The sequence below is a fragment of the Danio aesculapii genome, chromosome 18, assembly GCF_903798145.1.
Source record: "Danio aesculapii chromosome 18, fDanAes4.1, whole genome shotgun sequence".
NCBI lineage: Eukaryota > Metazoa > Chordata > Actinopteri > Cypriniformes > Danionidae > Danio > Danio aesculapii.
The window spans coordinates 56,163,429-56,191,153 of record NC_079452.1 but is presented as its reverse complement, the minus strand read 5'-3'; the positions used below and the strand labels follow the sequence as shown (position 1 = coordinate 56,191,153).

Below are 27,725 nucleotides of genomic sequence, written 5' to 3'. Positions count from 1 at the left end.
CTAAGTGATCTGTTAGGTTTGTATTCAGTGAGCATGTATGTAATGTATTGAGCTCTTAGGCCATTTAGTGATTTATAGACAAGTAGTAATTCTTTAACATCTATTCTGAATGTACTGGGAGCCTGTGTAAAGATCTGAGGACAGGTGTGATGTGCTCTGATTTTCTGCTTCTGGTCAGAATCCTGGCTGACGCGTTCTGGATGAGCTGCAACTGTCTGACTGATTTTTGGGAAGGCCAGTGAGAAAACCATTACAGTAATCCATCCTGCTGCTGATAAAAGCATGAACAAGTGTCTCTAAGTCTTTACTGGAAACAAAGCATCTATTTCTTGCAATGTTTTTGAGATGATAGTATGCTGATTTACTAACTGCTTTGATATAACTATTGAAACTCAGATCTGACCAAGATTCTTGACTTTATTTTTTGCCATCATGGCTGCACATCCATGATGCAAATCTCCTGTTCCACCACATACCAAAGGTGCTTTATTGGATTGAGTTCTGGTGACTGTGGAGGCCATTTGAGTACAGTGAACTCATAGTCATGTTTAAGAAACCAGTCTGAGATGATTCGTGTGTTATGACATGGCGTGTTATCCTGCTGGAAGTAGCCCTCAGAAGATGGGTACACTTTGGTAATAAAGGGATGGACATGGTCAGCAACAACACTCAGGTAGCCTGTAGCGTTGACACAATGCTCAATTGGTACTAATGGGCCCAAATTGTGCCAATAAAATATTCCCCACACCATTACACCACTATAACCAGGATGAACTATTGATACAAGGCAGGATGAATCCATGTTTTCATATTGTTGATGCCAAAATCTGATTTTACCATCTGAATGTCGTAGCAGAAATCGAGACTCATCAGACCAGGCAGCATTTTATCAATCTTCGATTGTGCAATTTTGGTGAGCCTGTTCGAATTGTAGCCTCAGTTTCTTGTTCTTAGCTGACAGGAGTGGCACCTGCTGTGGTCTTCTGCTGCTGTAGCCCATCAGCCTCAAGGTTGGACGTGTTGTATGTTCAGAGATGCTCTTCTGCATACCTCGGTTGTAACGAGTGGCTATTTGAGTTACTGTTGCCTTTTTATCAGCTGGAACCAGTCTGGCCATTCTCCTCTGACCTCTGGCATCAACATTCTGATGCTCGGTTTGAACTGCAGCAGTTGCTGCCATGTGATTGGCTGATTAGAAGTTTGCGATAACAAGCAGTTGGACAGGTGTACCTAATAAAGTGGTCGGTGAGCATATGTTTTGCTAGTAGTAGTTTACTAATATATTGAAATCTCCAAAACCTAAAAATAAAATATTTATTTCATCAAAAGGATGCTGTAGCTCCCATTCACTTGCAATACAAGTCCATCACTTTTAAACTGACTGTCATTCACAATGCTTTGGATTGTAGTTCCTTGCCTCATTTAGCTCAACCACAAAGCCACAACAAAGTCTTGTACCCGAGTCTTTTTGTCAAAATATTTAAGTTTTGTTTTTTGCTTCAAGTTTGTAGGATTGCGATTCACCTTGTAGTTGGTTGGCTTTGTTCACAACTTATAGGGCCTCATAAATCTGCAGATTGTTTTGCCAATTATTGAGTAAATATATTTACTTATGTACATGTGTTTAAATATAGGCTACATTTATTCATTCATTCATTTTCCTTTGGCTTAGTCCCGTTATACTAATCCAGCATATGTTTTACGCAGCAGGCCCCCTTCCAGCTGCAACCCAGTACTGGGAAACACCCATACACCGGCAACATTTATTATTATTTATTATAATTTATTATCAGTAGTATATATTTATATTAATTTCAATAATATTGTTGAATACTATACAAATGTTTAAAAATTTATCTACAATACAGTTTGTGAATAATATTTTACCCCAGACATGATCAATAATGTTCATGTCTGGTGACTGGGCTGGCCAATTCTGGAGCATCTTGACTTTCTTTGCTTTCAGAAACTTTGATGTGGAGGCTGAAGTATGAGGAGCGCAACCCTGCTGAATAATTTGCTCTTTCCTGTGTTTTGTAATGTAATAGGCAGCACAAATGTCTTGATACCTCAGGCTGTTGATGTTGCCATCCACTCTGCAGATCTTTCACACGCCCCCATACTGAATGTAATCCCAAACCATGATTTTTCCTTCATCAAACTTGACTGATTTCTATAAGAATCTTGAGTCCATGCGGGTTCCAATAGGTCTTCTGCAGTATTTGTGATGTTTGAGATGCAGTTCAACAGATGATTCATCAGAAAAATCTACCTTCTGCCACTTTTCAAATGATCAACTAGAAGTCAAGTTACTATTTGTTGCTTTTACAACTGGGATCCTGAGAGATTCTGACTGGCCCTTCTTAAAAAAACCTTTAAAAAAACGAATTTATCTTAAAAATTTATAATGGGAAAACTACTTCTATAGCAAGGACTCTGAAAAAAGCATTGTACTTTATTACAAATGCGCAAATTATTTTAATTGACTAGTTTTCTGGTTTCTCTTTTTCCATTCTGTGATAGAAACAACCATGATTCCACAAGATTTTTCTTGCTTCACAGCTGTCTGTCTGTTTTGCCAGGAATTTATTTCTTACAGCACCTGTACCCTATTAGAAATATATTACATTCATGGTAAATGGGGATATAATAAGAACAAAGACAAAGACTGTGAAGGGAAGATGATTTTGTGAGTGATAAGATGAATGAAGACGGTAAAGTGACTACGCAGTTGCCAAACTTGGAAAGGAAATGAGATTCATGCAATATGAATAGGTCATTTACTCCTAATCAGAAATAGCGAGGTAAGAACGAGAAGCAGAGGAAGAGGAGGGAGTGATGGAGGGGTGAAAACAGAGCTCGCGGCGGCTGCTAAGTGTCAGGGTCCCATGATTTAGCGCAGCCTTCCTCTTAGCGTCCTTCAAGCCACAGTGCACTGACTGACAAGGCCATTATCAACAGGCTTCAGTGCAGGGGAGAGGAACTAGCACTTAGCAGTAACTAATGTTTGAATTATACATGTGAGCTCAGGGTCCCTCGGCCTTGTTAAATAAGACCGAAAACCAACTCAAGCGCATCTGCTGCTAAACTATTCTGAGACCCGCTACTGTTGCTTTTAAAGCAGTCTGTCATTGTTCTCTGTTGGGGCTGATATGTTTTGTTAGCTAAGAGTTGAGCTACTGACTTATTAAAAACTGCATGAGGAGAGAAGCTTAAACCGCTGTGTTTTATCTGACATTGATATCAAGTGACAAAATGAGTAAACAAATGCATCATGCTAAAACGGAGAAATGAGTCATGTGTTTATCATTGCACTGTAAACTGTGAACATATTACTGCGAGATGTCATATGTGGTTGCTTGTGCTGACTGGATGTGATTAGATCACTAGATGAAGAGGGTGATGTGCAGACAGATTCTCCCATGAGCACCCTTCTGAAAGCCAAAATGATGATTGGGACACTCAAAAAGACTTAACAGACAACAAAGCCATTGTACGTCTGCAAGTGCACATCAAGTGTGTCATTTGGGATTGGTCCAGCATCACCATATTGAAGGGTAGATCTAAACTGAAGTGCTCAATATACTGGTATAAAATGTATGGACACACTTCACTTCTGGGACAATTTTCACATATTAAATAGTGTAAAGTAACAATGATAAGCTCTGGACTTTTTTATTCTATATTGATCTAAGAGCCAATCACACAGCACAAATGTGCAACTATGGGAATCTAAAAGTGTATTGATACTGAAGACGTACCGAAATTTCAGCCACTGATTATTTATCGGCCAAAAATATTATGTCATTTAGTGGACCCTCTAGTGTTTGTGGCTTCAGTCATTGTTGGGATACTCTTTTAAATCTGGAAGCATTTACAACTTCTATCAAAATATATATCGTTATCGCTCAATATGGAAAGTAATTAACGAGATTGCGTTTTTGCCATATCGCCCAGCCCTAAGGTAAAGATATATGCAGAATATGGGTGAAATCTGTTGCCAAAGTTGATATTTTTTGTCAATATTTTATATTTGTGACATGTATCAGTAAAAGAAGCATACAACATCTTGTTGGTAAGGCAGCCCATTTAAAAGTCATTTATAACATACACGTGCATGTACGTTTGACCTCCACCATCCTTTATAAATGAACGCTCCTGTCATTTAAATGTTTATACTGCGGTGCTGTTGAATGTTTGAGTCTGATCGGCTGAAGTACATTCTATTGTGTGTAAGTCTTTTCAGGGAACTGCACAGGTAAAATAGTTCTTGACAGGTCCTGACTGCCTTACAGTTCTATACTACTATTATGCCCAGTTAGGCCCAATCCCAATTCTACCCGTTAGCCCCTCCTTCATGTGAAAAGGTAGGGGTGTCCCAATTCTCTTTAGCTTGAAGGCATAGGACTAAGGGGAAGGGCTAGATAGCCCTTAAAACTGAGCTTTTTCAGGACCAAACTTAAAACCAAGGGGTATGAAAATTTCCCAGAATACAACGACAGCATGGCTGCACACGGAAGTCTGGAGATGCACAAATTACTATTTTTTTGTCATTATTACAAATTTTTACAACAAACAAGCATATGTTTTAATACATTCATAACCGTGTTTGTGTTTAACCATCATGCTTTAAAAAAAAGCTAAAATAAAAACCGCAAAATTTTGCTATCTATAATCCCAAATAATAACTCCTGTATAGTAGTCCCACAACATTTTGTCACTCGTTGACACTCAAATGCACTGTCTAAAAAGTCTAGTGGATCGGAATTAGCTTTTTACAGTGTCTTCTATAATGTTAATGTTGTTTTTGGTGTGTTTACATAGATGACTATGGCCACGGTGTAAATTCATATTACAGTTACGAGCTTATAGCCACATTATATCTTTATGATAACATGATATTGTTGCCTTCATTGATTTCCTGATGATAAATACCAAATAATAACAACTGGAATAACTACAGCAGTCGGGATCGTCGATCTCATATGAAGCGCAAGCTTGCGATGACAAATGATGGTGTGTGCAGGTGCTGTACTGTTGTCCCATTTCTTAGGGGTAAATTTTGAAGCCCTTCCCCTTCCCCTTAGCTCTTGAAACAGAGTGTGAAGAGGAAGGGCTTCAAAATGGGCTTCAACAAATCAGAGCGTGAATGTGAAGTAGTGAAGTGACGTAACAAGTGAACAATTCAAGCCAAAGAACAAAGATAATTTGCCAGAATGCTGCTCTGTGTGCATTTCCGGAAAAGGTGTGTTGACATTTAGAACACGCTGATGTGAGACGCCTACTCCAGCCAATCAGAACATTTAGATGCATTCACATCCGCTCTGTTCATGAAAATAAAAGTCTTTGAATATTTTTCCAGACACATTTAGCTGCTAGATGTCCTTCTTAATGCCAACTGTGTAAACATTTACAGATAAAATGCTTATGATAAACCGCTGTTTGCTTACCTTCAAGAACTGATTCAGTTGCTTGACACGTGTGCATGTGAAGAAGTGCTCCAGTGAGTGCCAGCACAGTAGCACACACATATTATGTACATCTCGACATGCGAAAATATTCCTCCATATGTTTTCATCAAAGTTGTTCACGATACTTATCCATCCACAGAATTTGTAATGTAATCAAATGTGTAAACATTTAGCTGCGGTTTGCGCTTCTGCCTTTGCATGTCTCTATGACAAAAGAAGCTGCATGAATGCTAAAGCTTTAGATAAAAGTGAAACCATCAACAAAAGCCTGACACCTTCTGTGTTTAGAAATACAAGCGCAGCCATTTAGAGCTCATGGTTAATAATGTCAGAATTTACCAGTATTTTGGATCATCCTTGCCTGAGTGAACCGCGTTTTTTAATTAACCGGTAAAGTTGTTCCGGAAAGTTTGCGGATAATATCCGGCATCACTGTGTAAAAGGATGCTAATTACTTTGATAATGGTACAGAATGCTGTTTCGTTTATGCTTTACACACACGCATTGGAAGTCCTGATATCCCATTGTGAACGAAAAAACAGATACTTCCCCCTGCAGTATAGAAAGACATATCCTACCATGTAGTCGCAGAGCACATGCTCTTGTTTCAGTTGTCTGTTTCGTGTGTTTACTGACAACATTTCTGGTCCAGACAGAACCAGATGCGAGCCAAGACGAGGCGAGAACACAGTTGAGTTTCGTCTCTAGTTAATTGGTGTCAGCTTGGTCTATAATCAGCCCTTATGCACTCGTGTGAGAGGATGTATCTTTTCGCACTTGCAGGGGGCAGTAGTCTGTTCTGTTATTCCACAAAGGGAAACCGGAACTTGCAATGTACACATAAGAATGGTAAACAAAGCAGTGTTTTGTACCATAATCACATTGTCACTCACCATGGAGAGATTAGTTTGTGCAAATATGTCTGATAATCTAGTAATCCATATTGTTTGCAAATATTTGAGTAATGACGCACAGTTTATACGTCATGTAACTGTATAACTTACTTAGCACCTCAGCCCAGGTGGTGCTAAGAAAAAAATACAGGTACTAGGTATGGAGCACAGTGGAAAATCCCCAAAAAGTGAGATGTACCAAACCAAATCGTGCTGCACCATGCAGTGGAAAAGCTGCTTAATCCACATGGTGTTGTTACTTCCTACTACTTGAAAGTAGGCGTTAATCTGTGGCATACAGCAAGTGGAAGGGAGAATCAAGACATGGTGGGTTTACAGGAGAGTAAGGACATGGTGGGAGGGAAGGTTTCATTCAGACTGATGGGTCGCTGCATCAACCATTAACCATCAAGAGAACTAATTACCATCAGAGTGTCAGCAGGATAATCACCACTAACCAACACCTCTTTAAACTAGCTCCACTCCCCTACCTGATGCTGTCAGAACAGTGAGAAAGCTAAAGGGACAGGAAAAAACAGAGAGAAGAGAAGATAATAAGGGGAGCAGAAAGAGAGAGGGAGTGATCCAGTTCGCTGGAGATGGATGTTCCAGGAGGATGGGCGTTTGTAATCGATTGCCCTCCAGTTCTCACTCCCTCTGCTCGGCCTTACCTTGCTATTCTCTGCGCTTCACAAGCCACGATCTGCACTTGTCTTGCTTTGCTATTTTTTCTTCCTTTCTAACAGCTTTTCTGTAAAAAAAAAAAAAGCTGTTAGGTTTTATTTAGTTGTTTTCTACTCACGTGAAGATGTATAAGGGGAATCTTAATATAAAGGAGAACGTTTTCTAATCTCTCAGACCTATTGCACATATTTTTCTCTCTCTCTCACACACACACACACACACACACACACAACAGCTGTCTCTACACCTTTGCCATATATACTGATTCTGTGGAGCTTCCGAAGAGTTTAGGTACACATTTATTCTGCAGTGAATTGGGCAGCTATAGTTATATATTTTTGGCTACAATCGAGGTTAGCACTTGGACATCTCTTTCAGACAGCTTCCTCTTGCGTCCACTATAGGGCTGAATGACTTCAGATTTTTGGAAGTCGACTTTTATGTTATTAAAGTTGAGTCAACTAGTCACTGGTGAACACAAGACTCAAATATGTTGCAACACACCACAGTTTGCTATTTATTTGCAGGAAATACATATACACATGTTGTTTGACTGCTCATAAAACATTGCAAAAACAATTCAACATAACCAATGACTAGTTTTGACTAATGGCAAGTTATTTCATAACGAAAGACAAAGGCTATAAGTCCTGCTCAGAGGCATAATTTACCTTCATGATGTGCGGGTCACAAAGCAAGTCGGGCCTTTTTCACGGTTACTTGCTCATCTTGGTTATCAGAGGTCTCCACTCACTGCACATATCTTCACAGCGCTCACCTGGGATTGATGTTTACACATGAAGTTTGCCGCACCTCCACGGTTTCAGTGCGTTTCATGGTTCATTCACAAAACATGTCAGCAGCAACACATCTTAGATGACAACAGCCACTCTACTTTTCCAGTGATGTGTAAATGCAATTGGCTATTATCTCCTCGAGGGTATTTGCATGGCACGATCTAATTGGCTGCACCTATTTGATGACTTAAAGTTCACTCAAAGTTCATGTGAATCTTTGACGCTGACATGAAAAAATAACATTTTTAGTTGACTAGTTGGTGCAACTCCTAGCATCCACAGATACTCCTGTTGGATATGGTTCATGCTTCTTGGTGGTATGCTGGCATTTCTCTGGATACCGTAGCTCTTGATACATCACAAATACTTGTTGTCTTGGTCAAAAATGCACCAGCGTGAAACGCACCAACAATTTGTCCTCTTTTGAACTCTGATATGTCACCCATAATGTTTTGTGCATTGCAATTATTTTAGCAAAATTGTGCTATTACTCTGCTAATTAAACCTTCACACTCTGCTCTTACTGATGGACATGCAATCATTAAAGTTTGGCACTAGGCTGCTCAATTTAGCCATAAAACTTCCAACATTAATTAGCCAGTCTTTCAGTTTCAGTTACATATATATATAAGAAAGGTGAAGAAAAACCTTTATGGACCATATAGAAGAAAGGTGATTTAAGTGACTTTGAACATGGCATGGTTGTTGGTGCCAGACAGACTGGTCTAAATATTTCAGAAACTGCTGCGGATTTTCACGCACAACCATCTCTAGGGTTTACAGAAAATGAAAAAGAGAAAATATCCAGCTGATAGAAGGGCAACAGTAACTCAAATAACCACTCGTTACAACCGAGGTACCTGTAGGCAGAAGAGCATCTCTGAACGCACAACATGTTGAACCTTGAGGCGGATGGGCTACAGCAGCAGGAGACCACACCGGGTGCTACTCCTGTCAGCTAAGAACAGGAAACTGAGGCTATAATTCACACAGGCTCACCAAAATTGGACAACCTGAGTATTGTTGCTGACCATGTCCATCCCTTTATGACCACAGTGTAATAGCAGGATAACGCGCCATGTCGTAAAGCGTGAATCGTCTCAGACTGGTTTCTTAAACATGACAATGAGTTCACTGTACTAAAATGGCCTCCACAGTCACCAGACCCCAATCCAATAGAGCACTTTTGGGATGTGGTGGGAAGGGAGATTTGCATCATGGATGTGCAGCCCACAAATCTGCAGCAACTGTTTGATGCTATCATGTCAATAAGGACCAAAATCTATGAGTATCAGAGATTCCAGTGCCTTGTTGAATCTATGCCACGAAGGATTGAGGCAGTTCTGAAAGCAAAAAGGGGTTCAACGCAGTACTAGTAAGGTGTACCTAATAAAGTGGCCGGTGAGTGTATCTAGTGCATTTAAATTTAGTTTCATGCATGTAATTTTGGCTAAGCATGTGTCCATTTTATTGCACGAATTATTATTGAGATTAATCTAACTCCATAACCCCCACCTCAGTAAAGTTGTATAATCTCGAGATGGACCCTGTTACTCTCTGACCCGCTCAGATGACCAGCTCTGGCTTTTTTCTGGCTGTGCTTTTACAAGTGATCATCTCATATAACTATGATGTAGCATAAAGTGCATAGGCTCCATTAATATGTGATGCCATCATTATTACACACATAGAGCCACTCAGCAGACACTTAAGTGCAATGCCACGCCTGATCCATTTGTGTGATGAATCAGTCTACAGGGTTTGTGTGTGTGTGTTTGTGTACGTGTGTGTGTTATGGAAAGAGAGAAAGATCAGGATATCACAAGAGTTAGAAGCCATTAGAGCATTATTGCCTGAAACTGAATACACTGAGAGCTCGCCAGGGTTCCAGTTGCCCAGAATGAAGATGGACAGGATGTTCGATGGGCACGATGGCGCTGTGCTGAAAGGCCGTTTCTCCCTCTATCATTCCCAAACTAAATGAGACAGGCCGGTCCTGTTAAATTCAGAGATCACGGTTAAGATGCATGAAATGACACCTTTAATCTGTCAATAAATCGCTGTATTGTCTTGGAGGGAAAGTCAATACAAACCTAATGGCAATTGTACTGAATGTTCCTTTGTAGATCTCTCTCTCTCCTTTCTTCTATTTATGAGGGATGTTTTGTGTCTTGAAACTGTAGACAATGTTATCTTGAGAGTATTTTATTAAGGAGAACCTGAGAGAGGAAAAACCAGAGGGAAATTATAGCAAATGAAAAACGTTGAGTGAGTGGGAGAGAAAATCTTGACAAACTCTAGTCGGAATAAAATTTCAGCCATATTGAACTCATTTAGATTAGATGTTTCCACTCACGGCTTTTCATTTGTCTTCTAATCATCATTTATCCGACCACAGCACTTTAAAACCTTCATTAGCTTGAAAAAAAAACATATTTTTCCCTTCCACTGATTATATACGTGTCTGCCTAAACAACAGTTCCAGCCAGTCAGCATATGTTTGCTTTAGTTTGTCTCTACAGCAGCGCGCGCGCGCACACACACACAGCCTTTATTTTATCTGTGATCTCTGTTTTCTGGTGCTTATGTCATCCTTCTCCCAGCATGCCCACAAACCTAAGAGCTCTGATAATGCTGTTGAGGAATACAGTACATGGTTGTCTTTGATGGCCGATAGTTCATGAAGAACATTTTGTTCTCATTATGATTCTCCGATGTTCCTATACTATTTGTCAAGCTAATTATGATGGATGCTGTTGTTTAAAACATCTTTGCCACTTTCTTTACATCATATTTAATAAAAAAACAGTCTTTGATATTAGTAAACAATTAATGAAGGGCTCTTTAATTGTTTTTATTAGAATATAGTGCCATTTAGAAATATAAAATGAAAATGCACAGTAAAATCAATGTCACAACAACAGATTTAAGTTATATCAGATTACCTTGATGTTTTAAGTCAGTTTAATGTAATGTAACTAATGATTTGTAAAGTCTCCGGCATCTAGACTGCAGCTCTGCACAGGAAGTTTGGCCAGATTTCTCCAATGGTCGTGCCCAACTGAGCCTTGTTTCTCTTGAGGTTTTTTCCTTCACTTTCGTCAATTGGTGAAGTTTTGTTCCTCGACTCTGTCCCCACTGGCTTGCTAGGTTTGGGACTTGTGGAGCTGCGCATTGATGAATTTGCTCTTCAGTGTTTGGGCTTTCAGCAGTGAAAATTAAACTAAACTGAACTTCAACTCTGAAAACTGGACTAACACTGTTTTAATTTCAATTTACTAGAACTTCTATGTTAAGCTGCTTTGACTCAAACTACATTGCAAAAGTGCTATATAAATAAACGTGGATTGAATTAAAGTTAATTTGATTCAGTTTAAAAAATTGATGTTTTAGACTGGCAAACTTGCAGTAATTTGAAAGAATAAAGTGTGTAAACAGCGTTAACAGAGAAGCTGAATTCAGAGCACAGATTGTTCCAAATAACACACTTTACAAAATGTAAATATGAGACTGACTGTAGTTCCAGCTTAATTGTGAACATGTTTTAACTCATCTCACTTGAATGAATCCAGATTCAGTATTCTGAACATTGTCGTGACTGAACTTGACATTCCTCTCTGGCAGCTTTAAATTGCAAATTAAAACTAGCAAATGAACTTTTATAAGAGTTGCCTTATAAATTATTTTCCTCAAGTAGCATTAATGCATTAATTAGCCAATGTGCATGTGCAGTCCTGCTTGTATTTCTGATGGTGTATTCGAAATTCAGTGCTGAGGGACTACGTTTGAATTTACTCCACAAATGTTAAAGTGTGCTCTATATCAGTGGTGCCTAAACTTTCTCCTATAAAGAACCAAAAAACACACTTGATAGGGGCTGTGGGCCGAATATATACCAAACCGTATTTTTAAAATTTGATATGGATATTTTCCTAATTAATTCAGAAATATTTAAAATAACTACAAAACTTTGCTTTAAATCCTATTAACTAATGCAGAATTGTTTTTAACATTTTATAATGAACAGTAAAAACGTAAACAATCCCATTTATAACACAATACAGTTCAGTGCTGAATACACTAGTCGAGCTGCTCCTGGCTTTACCTCGATTTGCTGGCATATGTCTTGTGCAGTATCCTCTGTCAAGTGACAATAATAATTGAATCACTTAATCTCAGTTTTCATCTTTTGTAGCTCAGCAATAAAACAAAGAAACAAAAGGTTACATTAAATTCAAAATGACGATCTCTGTCAAAGGGAATTCGCCCCAACCACCTGCCCATCCACCTGCCCATTCGCCCCAACCAACCAGAGGGCCCATCATTCTCCCTCTGTATTCAGATGGGATTATGGGCCAAATCAAAGGGCCAACTTTCACCCATGGGCCCTACTTTGGGCATCTCTGCTTTCTATAGTATAAATATGAGTGGAATTCAGATGTACTACATCCGCCATGTTGTCATTATCACATGACTTACCAGCACCAGCATATTTTATAGTAGGGAAGCATGTGATTTCAGATCAGTGTTGCCTGTTAGAACTTTTCCCGCACTATTGGAAATAGTGAATCTGCAATTTTAGTTGTGGGAAAAAATATAAAGCTGCGGGTTGCAATTTTTAGGATACTTTCATAATGTGCCATGGTTGCTAAACAGACAGACATGTTTTAAATAGACAGAACATAAGTTACAGCGTCACCTGACAAAGGCAGAATTGTTTGGTAGGTAAAAAGTTATTCAGTACTTTAACACGTGTGCTGTATGTGTATCACAAAATATTAGAAAACCTTTTGTCTCTGATTGGATAAAAACTGGATACTTTTTATTCTTTTTGGTGGGTTTTGAGTAGTCATTAGGCTGTAAAAGTTTTTTGGACCTAGCAACCCTTTTTTTTAGATGCACAGTCAGAGCTTCTAATGGCAGTTGCAGTGATGTGATGCTTTATAAAATATTTGTATTTAGAAGGCAGGTCTATTTCACCATTTTGCACATTTTACTTTTTTTAATTCATAACTAATATAAACGCATCATCTTTGTATATAAAGTCTTTGGTAACACTTTAGTTTAGTTCACAATTCATAGTATTAACAAACCATTAACACATTAACCAACACGACTAGCTTAATAAACTACTAATTTGCTGTGTATTAATAATTAGTAAGTTAGAAATAGGGGTTAGGTTTTGGGTAGAATTAGGGATGCAGATTAAGATCATACTTTATAACTACTATTGAACAGTTTATATCCTAATAATAGGCATGTAATAAGCCAGAAGTTAATAGCATGAATTGTGACCCAAACTAGTGTTACCAACTCTTTGATTTGATTAATCACCCTGGCCTATGATCACACATTCCTTCAGCCTGCTTCTTGCTTTATCATACTCATACAAACCCTCTCTGATTCACACACACTCACACACTCTGGTTAACTTGCTTTATACAATTCACCTATATTGCATGTCTTTGGATTGTGAAAAAACAGAACACCCAGTGGAAACCCACACAAACATGGGGAGAACATACAAACTCCACACAGAAAGGCATCCTTGCTCAACAGAACTTGAACCAGGGACATTTTTGCTGAGGCCAAACAGAGAATGAAAAATGGTTTTAATTTACGAATTTAAAGATTTACATGGATTTGCTCTGGTTTATAAAGCTGAGCTTTTAAGAGTTTATTCTGTTCAGAGATCTCTTAGATCTTCAGCTCAGTTGTTGCTAGATGTGCCAAAATCTCAATTGAAAACAAAAAGAGATCTTTTTCAGTTTGCAAAACCCACTCCATTTAATGATTAGAACTTCTTCTCCATTAGGCATCTTTAAAGCATCAGTTAAGACCTACCCTTTCTGCCAGGCTTACTCATAAACTTTGTTTTTTGTTTGTATAATTCTTTTTAATGTTGTTTTTCTGGCTTATTACTATTTTATTTGTTTGTATTTTGAGCTGTCTGTGAAGCACTTTGCTCAGCATCAATGTTGTTTTTAAAGGTTCAAGACACCCTGGACTTCTTTTTTTTGAGATTTTAACAGATTTGTGTGTGTTGAGCATCAGTTAAGACAACATTAGCACCTCTCAGATTTAATTGTGGGGAAAACTGGATAATTTTGAGCTTTTGTCAGCTAATTTCATCTTCCAGGTTTAAAATTATTTTGGGGGCGGGATCAAAATCAGTGACATAGCGCCAATCTGCCTGTCCAATCATGACGTGTCGGTTTCTCATTATAATTCATAGCTGAGTTTTCTAATCCTATGAGAAGACTTCTTAATGACTTCTTGCTTCTTAGTTATTCATGATATCATGGGCTTTCCGAAGGCAATGCAGATCTGCCAAGCTGTGAGACCACGTCTGCGCATGGCACGCAGTATTTAGCTATTCACGAAGGGCCATAGTTGTTGCATGTATTTCCCTGCGATTCTGTCAGGGCAGATACAGCAAAGCTGTTGGTTTGTAGCAGGTGTTTTTGTCGGGAGAGCTGTACGAGAATTGGAGAATCACAGACTTTGTCATTTATCAGTTGAGTTCGTTACCATTCAGGCACATCGCCTATATCCATGCTGCTGTGTTCGCCTATGTTTAAAATCCTCCAGATTACCCGCAGGGCTAATGATTGAAATAGATAGGGCAAGAGACCTGCTGCACTGCTATTCACTGTGCCTACATTCAGACCCGGGGATTCAGGATTCTCCTCATTCATAGTGTTTATACAAACACGATTCTTTTTTTATAATGATATAAATTGTGGTTATGTGTATATGAAATTACGAATAACAAATGTAGCAGGACATTAAATTACTTACTGTTTATTTCTTTGCACTTTAACTTTGTAAACTATAAAATCATGCGTCTCCTCATGGTTTGTGTCTCATTTTGTGAGCTAAATGACACAAACCACTCCCCTTTTTTCCCCTGCTCTGCCAGCCACCCCCTCTCCTCCCTCTGCTTGCAGAACTTCATGCCAATCATGAAGCATTTTTCGAAAAATTCTGAGACTTATACTGAAAGAGGGGGTTTCATCACCCTTTAAATGAACTTTTACAAGTCACCTAGAGTTTACCATTTTTAAACTGTCTGACGGGAGCACTTTTATCTTAGCTTAGCATAGTTCATTAAATTGGACTAGACCAAAAAATTCCAAATAGAGTTTTGATAATTCTCTTATTTAAAGCTTGACACTTCTGTAGATCAAAGGAAAATTAAAAGTTAAAATTTGCTGCTGTCCCATGGCCGCAGCAGGCACAATGCTATTATGCAGCAATTTAAAATTATCCCTAGCTAGTTAACTAGTAACAGCACTGCATACAACAGCATTGTGCCTGCTGCAGCCATCTCACATTAACAAATGGCAACTTTTCATTTTCTGCCGGTTTTAGACCATAATGTAATTACAGTACAGTAAAACTTTATGTAGGAAACTATCAAAAGCGTAAACATATGCTGGATAAGTTGGCGGTTCATTCCGCTGTAGCGTCCCCAGATTACTAAAGGGACTAAGCCGTAAAGAAAATGAATGAATGATTCAATGATTTATGCTAAGCTAAGCTAAATGCGCTCTCGCTAGACCTACAGATCAGCTGCATGGATTGAAAAATGGTAAAGCTTAACTGTTTAACCCTATGTGCCTTATAAAATAAGCCTATTTCCCAAAAAGCGAAGTGTTCTTTTAAGATGCTATATAAAAGTGTGACCTTGACTATGTTAAACACTGAGCCAGTTTGTGGTTTTTACAATTGTTTGTGTGTGTCGGCTGCTACCCTTTCAGTGTTAAACCCAATTTCTGTGGTGAGAAATCGTCTTGAAATTCTAGCTAACTTTGTTATGTTTTCTTTCACCACTGCAGTGCTTTCTTGTGTCGATAGCCCTGAATCATGTCTTTCAGAGGTGACAGTGATGGGTGGACCAGAATAACAGGAAAGGACAGAGGGAGGCTGTCAGTATAGAGCAGCAGATTTTGTCAGTGTGTTTGGTGGTCAGCAGGCTCTCAACTGCAGACAGGCATTAACCTTGGCAAAGGTCAGACCTCTGCCAGTCAGACCGGGCCAAGATTGGTGCTGCACTGATGCAGTAAACAGGTAATGAGTCTGATAAGATTTATACGATACAGTGGGGTCACAGATTTTCACTGTGGTCTCACTGTAAGGTATCAATTAATGGATAGAATTATATACACTAGACAGCATTTATAAATATATAAAAACAACAGAATTTAAAAAAAAATGTATATACATGTGTATATATATATATATATATATATATATATATATATATATATATATATATATATATATATATATATATATATATATATATATATATATATATATATACAACAGTTCTGGTTCTCGAATCGTGGAATATTCTGCAATAACAGCACTCGTACAGCCTGCTCACCCTTGTGTATTACGCCGCCCACATACAGTAGAGTGACAGCAGATTAATAGCCTCAAATATTGCAGCTGTTGGACAACAGAATGTACTTTTTTTAGGCGAGAATGTAGTTGATTAGATTGCATCTATGAAGTTTATTTATAAGCATGGTGCCTATTTTAATTTAAATATTTATGATTTCTGAGTTTCAGCGTGTCAGCATCTATCAGCCTGTCATACTGAGCAGGACAAAGACGGTTGACGTTCCGCCACAAGATGGCATCAGAGACCACATAATAAGTCACCGTTTTCTTTTCGTATTTCAAACTACAGCCGATCAAATCATTATAAATCAGGCAGGTGACACTAAGGTGATCTCTTGTATCTTTTGTATGTTGTAGTGCTGTGTTTATACAATAGTAATCTGCTAATTTTTGCTTTGGTTTGGCTTTTTCGGGGTTAATTATTGTGATCTCCCGACTACAACAGAGAAATACTGGGAAATCTATGTAGATTGATGGCATTTCATGCCGTTCAGCCTTATAATCTTAAAATGTCAGCAAAATCACCTGTTTTGTCACCACTTTAGATATTACGCTAGAGAATCATTCAAACACTAGCTCCAAAATGACATGTTTTTAACCGTGCTTCTGTTGTTCTGACGTCAGCTAAAGATGTGAATGAACAGCGGAAGAAAGTAGTTCCTCATACAAAAGGATTTCTAGATTCTCCGTGTTTGATTTTCTTTTTTTATATACGCGATTATGCTGTCGAACTCTTGTATAAATGCAATATCACACTCGTAGCAGTGCGATTTAGGGTTGCACGGTTTATCAGTACTATGGTAGTATCGTGATACTATGGCTCCAAAACACTGGCTGTGCCACTGTAGTTTGTAAATGTTAGTATCATCATTAACGGTCTATCTACAATACATAATGTTGCATGTGGAAAAGTCACTAAAATGCTCACGTTTGTGCAGCAATAGACCATTTTATTTGAATAGTCTGTGGAGTCCTTTAAGGTTGCAAACTGTAAAATTCACGCCTTTTATGGTAGCCTTTTGCAGATTTTCTGATGCTTCAGTTCGAATCTGAATCAATTCATTTATGCTCCTGTCAATATGATTTAGTAGCTACAACAACCGCAACAATCTCGATTCTTACCTGATAAGACTGAAAAAAAAAACCAATAGATAAAGGAAACATTGAAACATTGACCACTTATTTGACCAATTTTAACCACTTTTTTCAAAGCCTGATTTGGAAAAATGCTCTTTTTGTAACAAATTTCATTTGGTATAATTTGTATCTTTATCTTAATGTATTTTTTGTTGGTAAGTTATGTATAGAATGAACAAAAGAATAAGGGAATAATAAGGGAATCATAAATTCTGACAATTTTTTAAAATTTTTATAGATTTGAGTTATAAATTACAGTATCGCAATACTACTTAGTGCGATATGACTGTATATCCTCACTGGTAGGACAATAAGGCACTCTGCCTGTGGCCTCGAGCCAACGTACGCCTTCCACCAGTACTGATATACAGCCATATTGCATTGCTACTCGTGTAATATTGCTCATTCATATATATATACACAGTTGAAATTATACAACTGACAAAACAAAATAACACCTTTTTAAGCATAATAGTTTTAATAACTAATTTCTTTAGTCTTTGCCATAATGACAGAGCACATATTACTAGTTATTTTGCAAGATGTTAGTATTCAGCTTAAAGTGCAAATAAAATATTTAACTAGGTTAGCAAAAGGGAATTGTTCACAGTTTGAGAGATGGTTTTAGTTCATAATTTGAGAACTGCGCAAAAGTGAGCATTTGCTAGAGCTTAAAAAACAAATTCAATTGCAGAGTGTCCTAAATGCCTAAGCATATCAGACACTCGCCACATGCACACACCACATCCAGTGAGCACAAATTGAAAATACGAAATTGAGTCTCCAGCCCCTGCCATCAATGTCCAGCCATGTCATCTGCTGTTGGAATAAATAACCCTGATTGGACGAGGGCTTGACAAGACCACCAGCTGTCTAACAGGCACCGCAGTAATTCATTTGCCATGCAGATGTTATTTCAGGGCCAATGCATCTAATTAGCTGCAGCTTTTTTTAACCATAGACCTCTGATATTTAATTCATCCGATTCATGTTATTTTTAGCAATATCTGATTTGCCTTTAACTAAATTCTGTTTACTGGAATTATTACAACATCATACAATCATAACATATTACGAACAAATGTAAAATGTAATTAAATCATGTGAGAATGCATATACAGTGCTCAGCATAAATGAGTACACCCCTCACAGGTCTATCTTTTAAATTAATATTTTCTATTGGATGCTTAAAATAAAATATTCATGCATATACATTAGATTAGTCAGTACCAACACCAAAACTAGAGCTAATTTAACTAAATAACTTAAGATTACAGTCCAAAAATAATACATTAAAATGAATATGTTAGGGTAAAATATGAAATGAAATTTTAATAAGGAGGAAAAATCATAAAACATAAAAAATATATACAGTTGAAGCCCCCCTTTAAATTATTATTATTTTTTTTATATTTCCCAAATTATGTTTAACAGTGCAAGGAAATTTTCACAGTATGTCTGATAATATTTTTTCTTCTGGAGAAAGTCTTATTTGTTTTATTTCAACTTTTTAAAAAACATTTTAAGGTCAAGATTATTAGCCCCTTTAAGCTATTTTTTTTTTCGATAGTCTACAGAACAAACCATCGTTATACAATAACTTGCCTAATTACCTGGAGTGCGTTTCCCAAAACCATCATTAGCCAACTAAGGTTGCAAGTTCCGTCGTTAATAACATAGTTCGTTAATTTGCCGTTTCCCAAATCCATCGTTCCAACGAACATTCGCAAACTGCATCGCAAACTTGAGCACTTGCAACTACATCTCTGGGGCTGTAATTAGAAACAAAGTTCCTGGCTGTGTTTTATTCTTACTTACCCCCCGTATGCCCTATTCATTTAGAACATTCTAACATTCAAAGTTGGAATGATAAAACATAAAAAAGCATTAAAGTCATCTCTTTTAGGTGTAATTTGCTTTCAAAGTATTTTTACAGTTTTAGCAATCTTCATGTTTACAATTGCTCTCCCTTCGCAGTGCACTTTGAAAACATTGATGTCATTTTGAACACAGCCTCAAGGCGAAAGCTATAGGTGACCTATTATTTAAAAGCGGAATTTATGTTACGTCTCCAAAGTTTGTGAAAACAAAAAACAGCATATGTTAATTCTTTTAATTCTTAGTGGGTTATTTGTTAAGTATCTGTACAGTATATGACATGGGCCTGTTGGTTAGAACTTTCTGCTGTGGTTTACATGTGTCAAATTGTAAAAGTAGACTTTAAAAAAATAAATAAATAAACAATATCCTACTTAAAAACAATAATAATAATTAATATTAATAATATTATTATTAAAGTAGGATTTTTAAAATTTCCTAATAAATAATAAACATTAAATTTCATTTTATAATAAATAGCCTCATTATTTATTTATTTATTTATATGGTTTATATATGATATTAGAATACGCGTTAGCTTTTGTAAGTGATTTTATGTTTTAGAGTAGAATATGTAATGTTCAACTTCTCAATAATAGTAGTAAAGCAAACATAGGCCCTGTATATATTTCAATAAATATGGAAAACGAGTGCATGTTTTTACCAAAACTAATATTGGATTTTATTTTAATGCGTGTTTGTGTAAAACAATTTAATTTGCACAAAGAAATTATGGGGTTCTTCTCTAAAGAAGTTGTTACTCCACCCCGTTTAGAGCATCATTATGGGCGTTTTACGCTATAACTAACGAGTGATGCATCGTACTATGATAGTTCAGCCGCGAGTTACGTCGTTGTTTGGGAAACGCATCGCTGCCTAGTTAACCTAATTAAATGCCTTTAAGTGTCATTATAAGCTGTAAATGTCTAGAAAAATATCTAGTCAAATATTATTTACTGTCATCATGGCAGAGATAAAATAAATCAGTTATTAGAAATGAGTTATTAAAACTATGTTTAGAAATGTGTTGAAAAAAATCTGCTTTCCGATAAACAGAAATTGGGAATAAAAAAAAAACAACAACAGAGGGGCTAATAATTGACTTCAACTGTGTATACAATGTTGTTGAAATATTTTTGCAGTACCTCATTCCAATTTAATTGCATTGTTCTATTCCTAATAATGTTCTGTGACCCAACTCTTATTTTAATGAATGTATCTGTTCGATAAAACTGTTTTGTTTCAATACACCTAAAGTTATGGTCTATATATTCACTGAGAAATGGATAAAATTATAAATTTTTAAAAGGGGGTGTACTCATTTATGCTGTCTACTGTGTATGAATCTATGGGAAAAGATACAGTACTTGCATGTATTCTCATACATACAGTATTTATTAAAATATACAAAAGAAAAAGTGATCATACTAAATGCTCTATTATAATGATTACTCCACAAAGTCATTTTCACCACACTCTATCATCAGTCTTTTGTATTGATGCTTGAATCCATTAAATCACTTTTAGTAGATAAAGCTTTAATCCACACTCACAAAAAGGGTTTCATCTGTAACCTTTTGTTTCACAATTATCCAATAGTACAAAAAAAGAAGATGATAAAAATCTTGCAAAGAAATGGTCAAATCTTAGATACAAGCAGATGATGCAAGGCAGGATGAATCCATGCTTTCATGTTGTTGAGATGCTCTTCTGCATACCTCGGTTGTAGCGAATGGTTATTTAAGTTACTGTTGCTTTTCTATCAGCTGGTACCAGTCTGGCCATTCTCCTCTGACCTCTGGCATCAACAAGGCATTTGAGCCCACAGAACTGCCGCTCACTGGATATTTGCTCTTTTTCTGACCATTTTATGTAAACCCTAGAGATGGTTGTGCGTAAAAATCCCAGTAGATCAGCAGTTTCTAAAATACTCAGACCAGCCCATCTGGCACCAACAACCATGCCACGTTCAAAGTCACATAAATCACTTTTCTTCCCCATTCTGATGCACGGTTTGAACTACAGCAGTTAGTCTTGACCATGTCTACATGCTGAAATGCATTGAGATGCTGCCGTGTGATTGGCTGATTAGAAATTTGCGTTAACAAGCAGTTGGACAGGTGTACCTAATAATAATAAATAGATTTATTTAAATCTATTTAATTCATTTATTGCTCCTCTGAATAATATTTTTGGGGTTATCCTCTGTAAATCATGGTAAAAAAATAGTTTTTTTAATCAGAATAAATCAAATCAAACAGAAAGCATTAAAGCTGTAATACATTGTTACTGATTTAATCTATGTGATACTCGTGCACATTTTAAGGTGCATCCAACACATTTAAGCAGCAGCTTCAGATTAATGTGTCTCGTTTGTTTTATTTTCTCTTCAGACAGCAGATAAAACAATTACTTCATCTGTGTCATTGTGCCTAGAGTGGCTAAAAGATGCAATTAGACCTTCACTTTGTGCTAATGTGGTTATCTGAGTCCAATAGCGTTAAAAACTGCTGCTCTCAGACCTTCAGTACAACTGATGACTGCAAGGAGAAAAACATACTGTCCTTTTTTTCTTCTTTATCTTCCAGGCCATGCAGGGTTTTGTCGACTGTGTTGTACCAGTATATTTCATGGCTATTTTTGCACCTTTCCTCCTAGCTGTTCATTGATTTATTCATTTTCGCAGCTTCATTGTTTCGCCCTGTCCTTTTCACACTACTAATTCTCTGCTTCTCTTGCTTTACAGCGTGTTTGCTGCAGTCGGAGCTGGTGAATTATGAGCGGGTGAAGGAATATTGCTTGAAGGTCCTCGGACACCAGCAGGATCACTTTAAGGCCATGTATCGAGCTGGGATTGCCTTCTATCACCTGGGGGACTATGAGTGTGCCCTGCGTTACCTACGTGATGCCAAGTGCCGTGAACCCACAGGTGGGCTTTAGTTTAGTTTTTTTAAGAAACATATATGGTCGGGAGTCTCAAATCATTTTGCTTCTGGTACCAAATTTCATACTGAATCCAAGTAGTTACTCATTACTACTTAAACTGTTTATTTTAGAGATTCACCGATATTAAAATTCTGCCTGATACTAATTAGTATCTTCATGTTATGTCTGTCAAATTAAAGCATACAGTCAATTGTTTTAAAGGGGACCTATTGTACCACTTTTTACAAGTTTTCTGTCTCTGATGTGCTTAGAGTGTGTGTGTGACATTCAAGTTACTTTTATATAAACAAAATACAAATGTTCAAATGATTGGATATAGCCCCTTCAATAGCTGTTAAGGGCATTATAAACTCTTACTTTTATTTATATTCTTGACATGTTTTTAACTTCTAATGCTAATCTATTTAATCTCTTTCATCCTCTCTCTATCTAGACACAAACGTGTTGCGATACATCCAGCTGACGGAGATGAAGATGAGTAAGAGCGTTCAGCAAGTGCGTGAGAGTGGGAAAGAATCACTGGGTTAATTCAGCCTGACGCCCATTCATGCCACGTCCAAACCTTGATAGAAACCCTCTCTCTTCGAATCTTTAACCCTTTTCCCCCCATTCTTTGGACAACCAGGCTCCGTGTGCTGCATCGCTCTCTGAAAGCAAACTGGAAACAGGCACACCAACAGCACAGACTCGCTCTGAGATCTCTCTTTCCCTTTAAATCCAACGTCCCCGGTGCTTTTCTTTTCCCAGGTATTGAGAATCTGACTGATAAACGAACGATGAACATGAAAGCGGCGAAAGAGGAAACGCTGTATTATAATCAAATAAACAATGGGGGTGTGACATTACAATTAAAAGCTACACGAGCGAAAAAGGATATTAAAAATGTGTGTAATGTTTTATGGAAAACATGGGTGGGTGTACTGAGTATGTAGGAAGAGAAATAGAGCGAAAGCACACGTATCAAAGCCACACTTCTATTTGAGTGCCGATAAGGAAGGTCAACCGTGACCTTTGAACTCCATTAAGAATCACAGAGGAGATGCAATGTTTGGCGCAATATCTCGTTCAATTCACACTCGCCTGCCAATGCCTGTTACTTTCTCCTTTTCCTCTGTCTTCAATTTAGGCATACAGTATCTCTCGACTTATTTCTGAACTGTTTTAATTCAAGGGCTAATTCAAGTGTTTGTAATTTGTCCTTAGATATCAACTTTGTTTTATCTTCTCAGTTTGGCTGTACTATAGTGGTTTCTCTTTACCTTTCTCAAAGGTATACAACATCCTCCGTACTAATGTTAGCAGGTGTTTTGTGAACCTTGTTGTCCAACTCCCTTGTACTGAACCGTCTCAAAGCCCCTGCCCCTTTAAGAAGATGATGTCACGATGGTTATGCAGCCTGGTGGAATATTATACCTAATGGAGCCATATTGAAAACTCTTATATTTCTAGATGAAATGGGATCAGTTGTTTTTGAGTGCTTGGGACCCCAAAACATCAGTGTTACAAAACTGTAAGCTGTAACTAATGGGTAATAGCTTTTTTTGACAACCATAAATGATTTTATGAAAAGTGTTAAAGGTTTAGTTCATCCCTCATGTAGTTTCAAACCCACAGAAGATATGTTCATCTTTAGAACACAAATGAAGACATCTGAATCAAAATTAAGTGATTTCAGTCCTCCGTTTAAAGCTAGCAAGAATGAATGTGGTTTGTTCTTGTTTTTCATGAAGGTATACGGCAGCTTCTGTTTGTTCACTGATCAATGTTCATACTTAAAGCCAAAATCAATTCTATTCATCATATAAAGCAACCTTGTCCGTTTAGAACATTTGGATTAATCCACTCAGTTTCTTTTTTGGATATCAGTTTTGGGGGTACTTTCACTCAATAGACAGAAATCTCAAAACATCTTCAGTAACTCTTTAGTTTAAGGACTCTCACTATTAACTAGTGACGTATTACCTAAGTTTTATTAAGATCCTTGCTGTTTATTTGTACTTATAAAGTACATATTCTACATGATCTTATACTACATTCCTAATCTTACCCAATACCCTACTACATTAATAACTATTCATAAGCTACTAGGAGTTTGAGGGAAAGTCATAACCAGTGCTTCCAACACATAGACTTTACTTGGGTGGGCCGTCAAGGTATATTTGGGGGTGACACATGAATAATACTATTATTATCATCCTTTTACACTTTTTTGTATCAGTCCAAGAAAGCCAAACTTTCACGATCGATTAAATTTTCTCTCACTCTTCACGTTTCCTACTGCTGGTTCTACAGTTGAAGTCAGAATTATTAAACCCCCTGAATTATTAGCCCCCCTGTTTATTTTTCCCCAATTTCTGTTAAACAGAGGGAAGATTTTTTTTTACACGTTTCTAAACATAATAGTTTTAATAACTCATTTCTACTAACTGATTTATTTTATTTTTGCCATGATGATTTGATATTTGACTAGATATTTTTACACTTCTATACAGCTTAAAGTGACATTTAAAGGCTTAACTAGGTTAATTAGGTTAACTAGGCAGGTTTGGGTAATTAGGCAAGTTATTGTATAACGATGGTATGTTCTGTAGACTATCGAAAAAAATATATAGCTTAAAGGGGCTAATAATTTTGACCAATTTTTTTTTTTAATTAAAAACTGCTTTTATTCTAGCCGAAATAAAATAAATAAGACTTTCTCCAGAAGAAAAAATATTATCAGACATACTGTGAAAATTTCCTTGCTCTGTTAAACATCATTTGGGAAATATTTCAAAAGAAAAAAAAAATCAAAGGGGGTTTAATAATTCTACTTTTAACTGTATGTGCACAAGAACCATCAACACACACACAGACAATCTCAAGTGCTCTGCAGACCAACAGAGATGCGCCCTGTAAAGCCAAAATGCATCCGATTGTTGTTTCTGAATCTCCTAAAATGTCAGGGATTCGGGTTTTACTTTTCTTTTCTAAACTTGTCGGTATTAGTATGCGTTTTTGCATGACCTTTCCATTGCTGACTGTGCGCGCACATAAGTGAGAGAAACATCAAATAATTAATTATTTAATAAACAACTCAAATAGACTTCATTATATACACGGAGAGAGCAAAATATACTGGCTGCAAAATATTTGTACACCATTAGAAATGGCTAATCAACTAATTTGCCTTATTTAAATAATCTACACTTTTTAATCTGGTAATTATTATAATTTTGAGCAATAATGTCTATTTTTATTTAGTTTTTCTGATATTTATTTGTCATTTGCTGTATATTTTATTAATTTAATGATGTTATTATATTACTTCATACATATATAAAATGTTTTGGCAATACGGTAAATGTCATGCCAATATAGCAACTTTAGAGTAAGAGAGAGAGAGCAACCTTTACCTATTAGTGGGTGCACAGGGCTCCTAAATATCATTAAAATAAGAGAAATAGTGGATTTCTTTTTTATCAACAGCCTTTTTTAATAACTTTAACCCATTGAAAAGAAAAGGTATATAACAGTGTCATAATAAATAAAAATATAGTTAAAAATGTGCTGTGGGTAAAAGGCGTGTTTCAATCCGGCTACCACCACAAGTATATTTCAAACCTGTGGGAAGCACTGCATAACTAATGGTTAGCCAATAACGAGAATAGTACCTTAAAATACAGTGTGACATCTCCATTTGTGTTCTGAAGATAAACGAAGGTCTTCTGAGTCTGGAACAACATGAGATTGAGCAAACGATGACTGAATTAACCTTTTCCAGTGAACTAACCCTTTAAAAATATGTCCTCCTCTCAATGTTATGCTTTGCTATGAAAAATTGTGATGATGTTTTATTCATTAAGGCATCGTCTCCAATGAATTCACTTAAATGTGCAGATGCCTTTGACAGCACATGTCATTCTGAGTCTGGGTTGGATTCGTAACTTTGAAGAGATGGGGACAGACAGATGAAATTATCCATCTGACCTAATATCAGGCTGAGATTTAATTGTGTCAGTGGGACTCTGGGGATGTTGTGCCATGGATTCAGATGAGAAGACACACTGATGAGATTCAGAACGCATTTCAGGCCAAACCACCGCAACTAATGTCTTTGTTGTATCTTTGCTAATGTCCTAGAGGAAACTAAAGAGCATAAAATTAAGGTGCATTCAGATGTTTTATACATACAGTGAGTATAGGTTAAATAAAATACTCACATAAATTCAGAACTCCAGTCATATCAGTTGTCTAATAGTATTAATGAGAGGATTGTCTTCTCATGTAATAATAACAATAAAAATAATAAGTTAAATATTATATAGTACTCTTGGTGGTGCTTAAAGCACTTAATAAAAATTATGAAAAAGAATTGAACAGCTGTTCACTTGAATAAACAAACTTCATACATCCACACCAATAGATGTCAGCATATACTAGTACAGAATAACTAGTGAAAAGCAAACAAAAACATACTGAGTGCACCTTTTAATGCTCAAATCAAATCTTGTCATGAACAGACTGGCAAGAAATGATCTCTTTTTATGCTAGTCTAAACCAATCTCATGTGAAATCATATCTATTTTACAAGGTGGCAATTTCATATGAATTCATACAATGTGATCCATGCAATGTATGATTTCTTTTCAAGATAAAGTTAGCATGAAAGTCATGTAAGCCCACAGTATGCTTTAGATTTTAAGCAAATGTCATAAGAAAAGCATGCACATGCTCGTTTTTGCATTAATTTGTTTGTCCACAAGGTGGCAACACTTTCATGGGCTGTTTATTGACAGTTGGAAAAGGAGCAAAGAAGGAATAATAACAAAATGCACAGTGTTCCATCTGGAACGGCTCTTTCCTATGCCCTAATCCAGGGTTGTCAAACTCTATTCCTGGAGAGCCGCAGCTCTGCAGAGTTTAGTTCCAGCCCTGCTTCAACACACCTATAGGTTTCATCCCAGGTTCAACACACCTATCTGTAGGTATCAAACAAGTCTAAAGGATTCAATTAGTTTGATCAGGTGTGTTTAATTAGGGTTGGAACTAAACTGTGCAGAGCTGCGGCCCTCCAGGAACTGAGTTTGACACCTGTGCCCTAATCCCTTCCAAGGTTTTACCCTTTGAAACGACAACTTCCCAGTGATAAGCAATGTGCAACACCAAACAACTTCCCTGCGCAAAGGCTCACAGAGGCCTGAAGTTTCCATCAAGTGCACCCTACGAAATCTTTGATTCCAAAAGGGGCCAGTTTTGAGTATTTGATTTGGAATGACATTTCAATATGGCGGCTATGATTGTTTCAATCCAAAGTGCCCTTTGCAGGGTGATATATCCAATTTGGAACACACCAAAATGACTCGAAATGGTGAAAACTATAGAAGCCATTGCTGATGAATGCTTTGTGATAAATGCACGTTAACAAATGGCGTCTGGAAAGAAATAGCACAAACACAAGGGTAATTCTTACTAATGCACATGTTAAGTACCTGCATTTGTGCACGCTATCTAATATATTCTGAGTG

The 27,725-nt window shown here is 37.0% G+C and overlaps 1 protein-coding gene across 1 annotated transcript in view; it reads left to right on the top strand.

Annotated features, from left to right (window-relative positions):
• Positions 1–23,694, top strand: part of ttc9b (tetratricopeptide repeat domain 9B) — a 55,465-nt gene extending 31,771 nt beyond the window's left edge. Inside the window, exons 2-3 of the mRNA XM_056478793.1 lie at positions 22,019–22,201; positions 22,652–23,694. Of these exons, the coding sequence (XP_056334768.1) occupies positions 22,019–22,201; positions 22,652–22,746 (278 nt within the window). The 3' untranslated portion in view covers positions 22,747–23,694. The remainder of the gene's footprint in view (positions 1–22,018; positions 22,202–22,651) is intronic.
• The last annotated feature ends 4,031 nt before the right edge of the window (positions 23,695–27,725 follow it).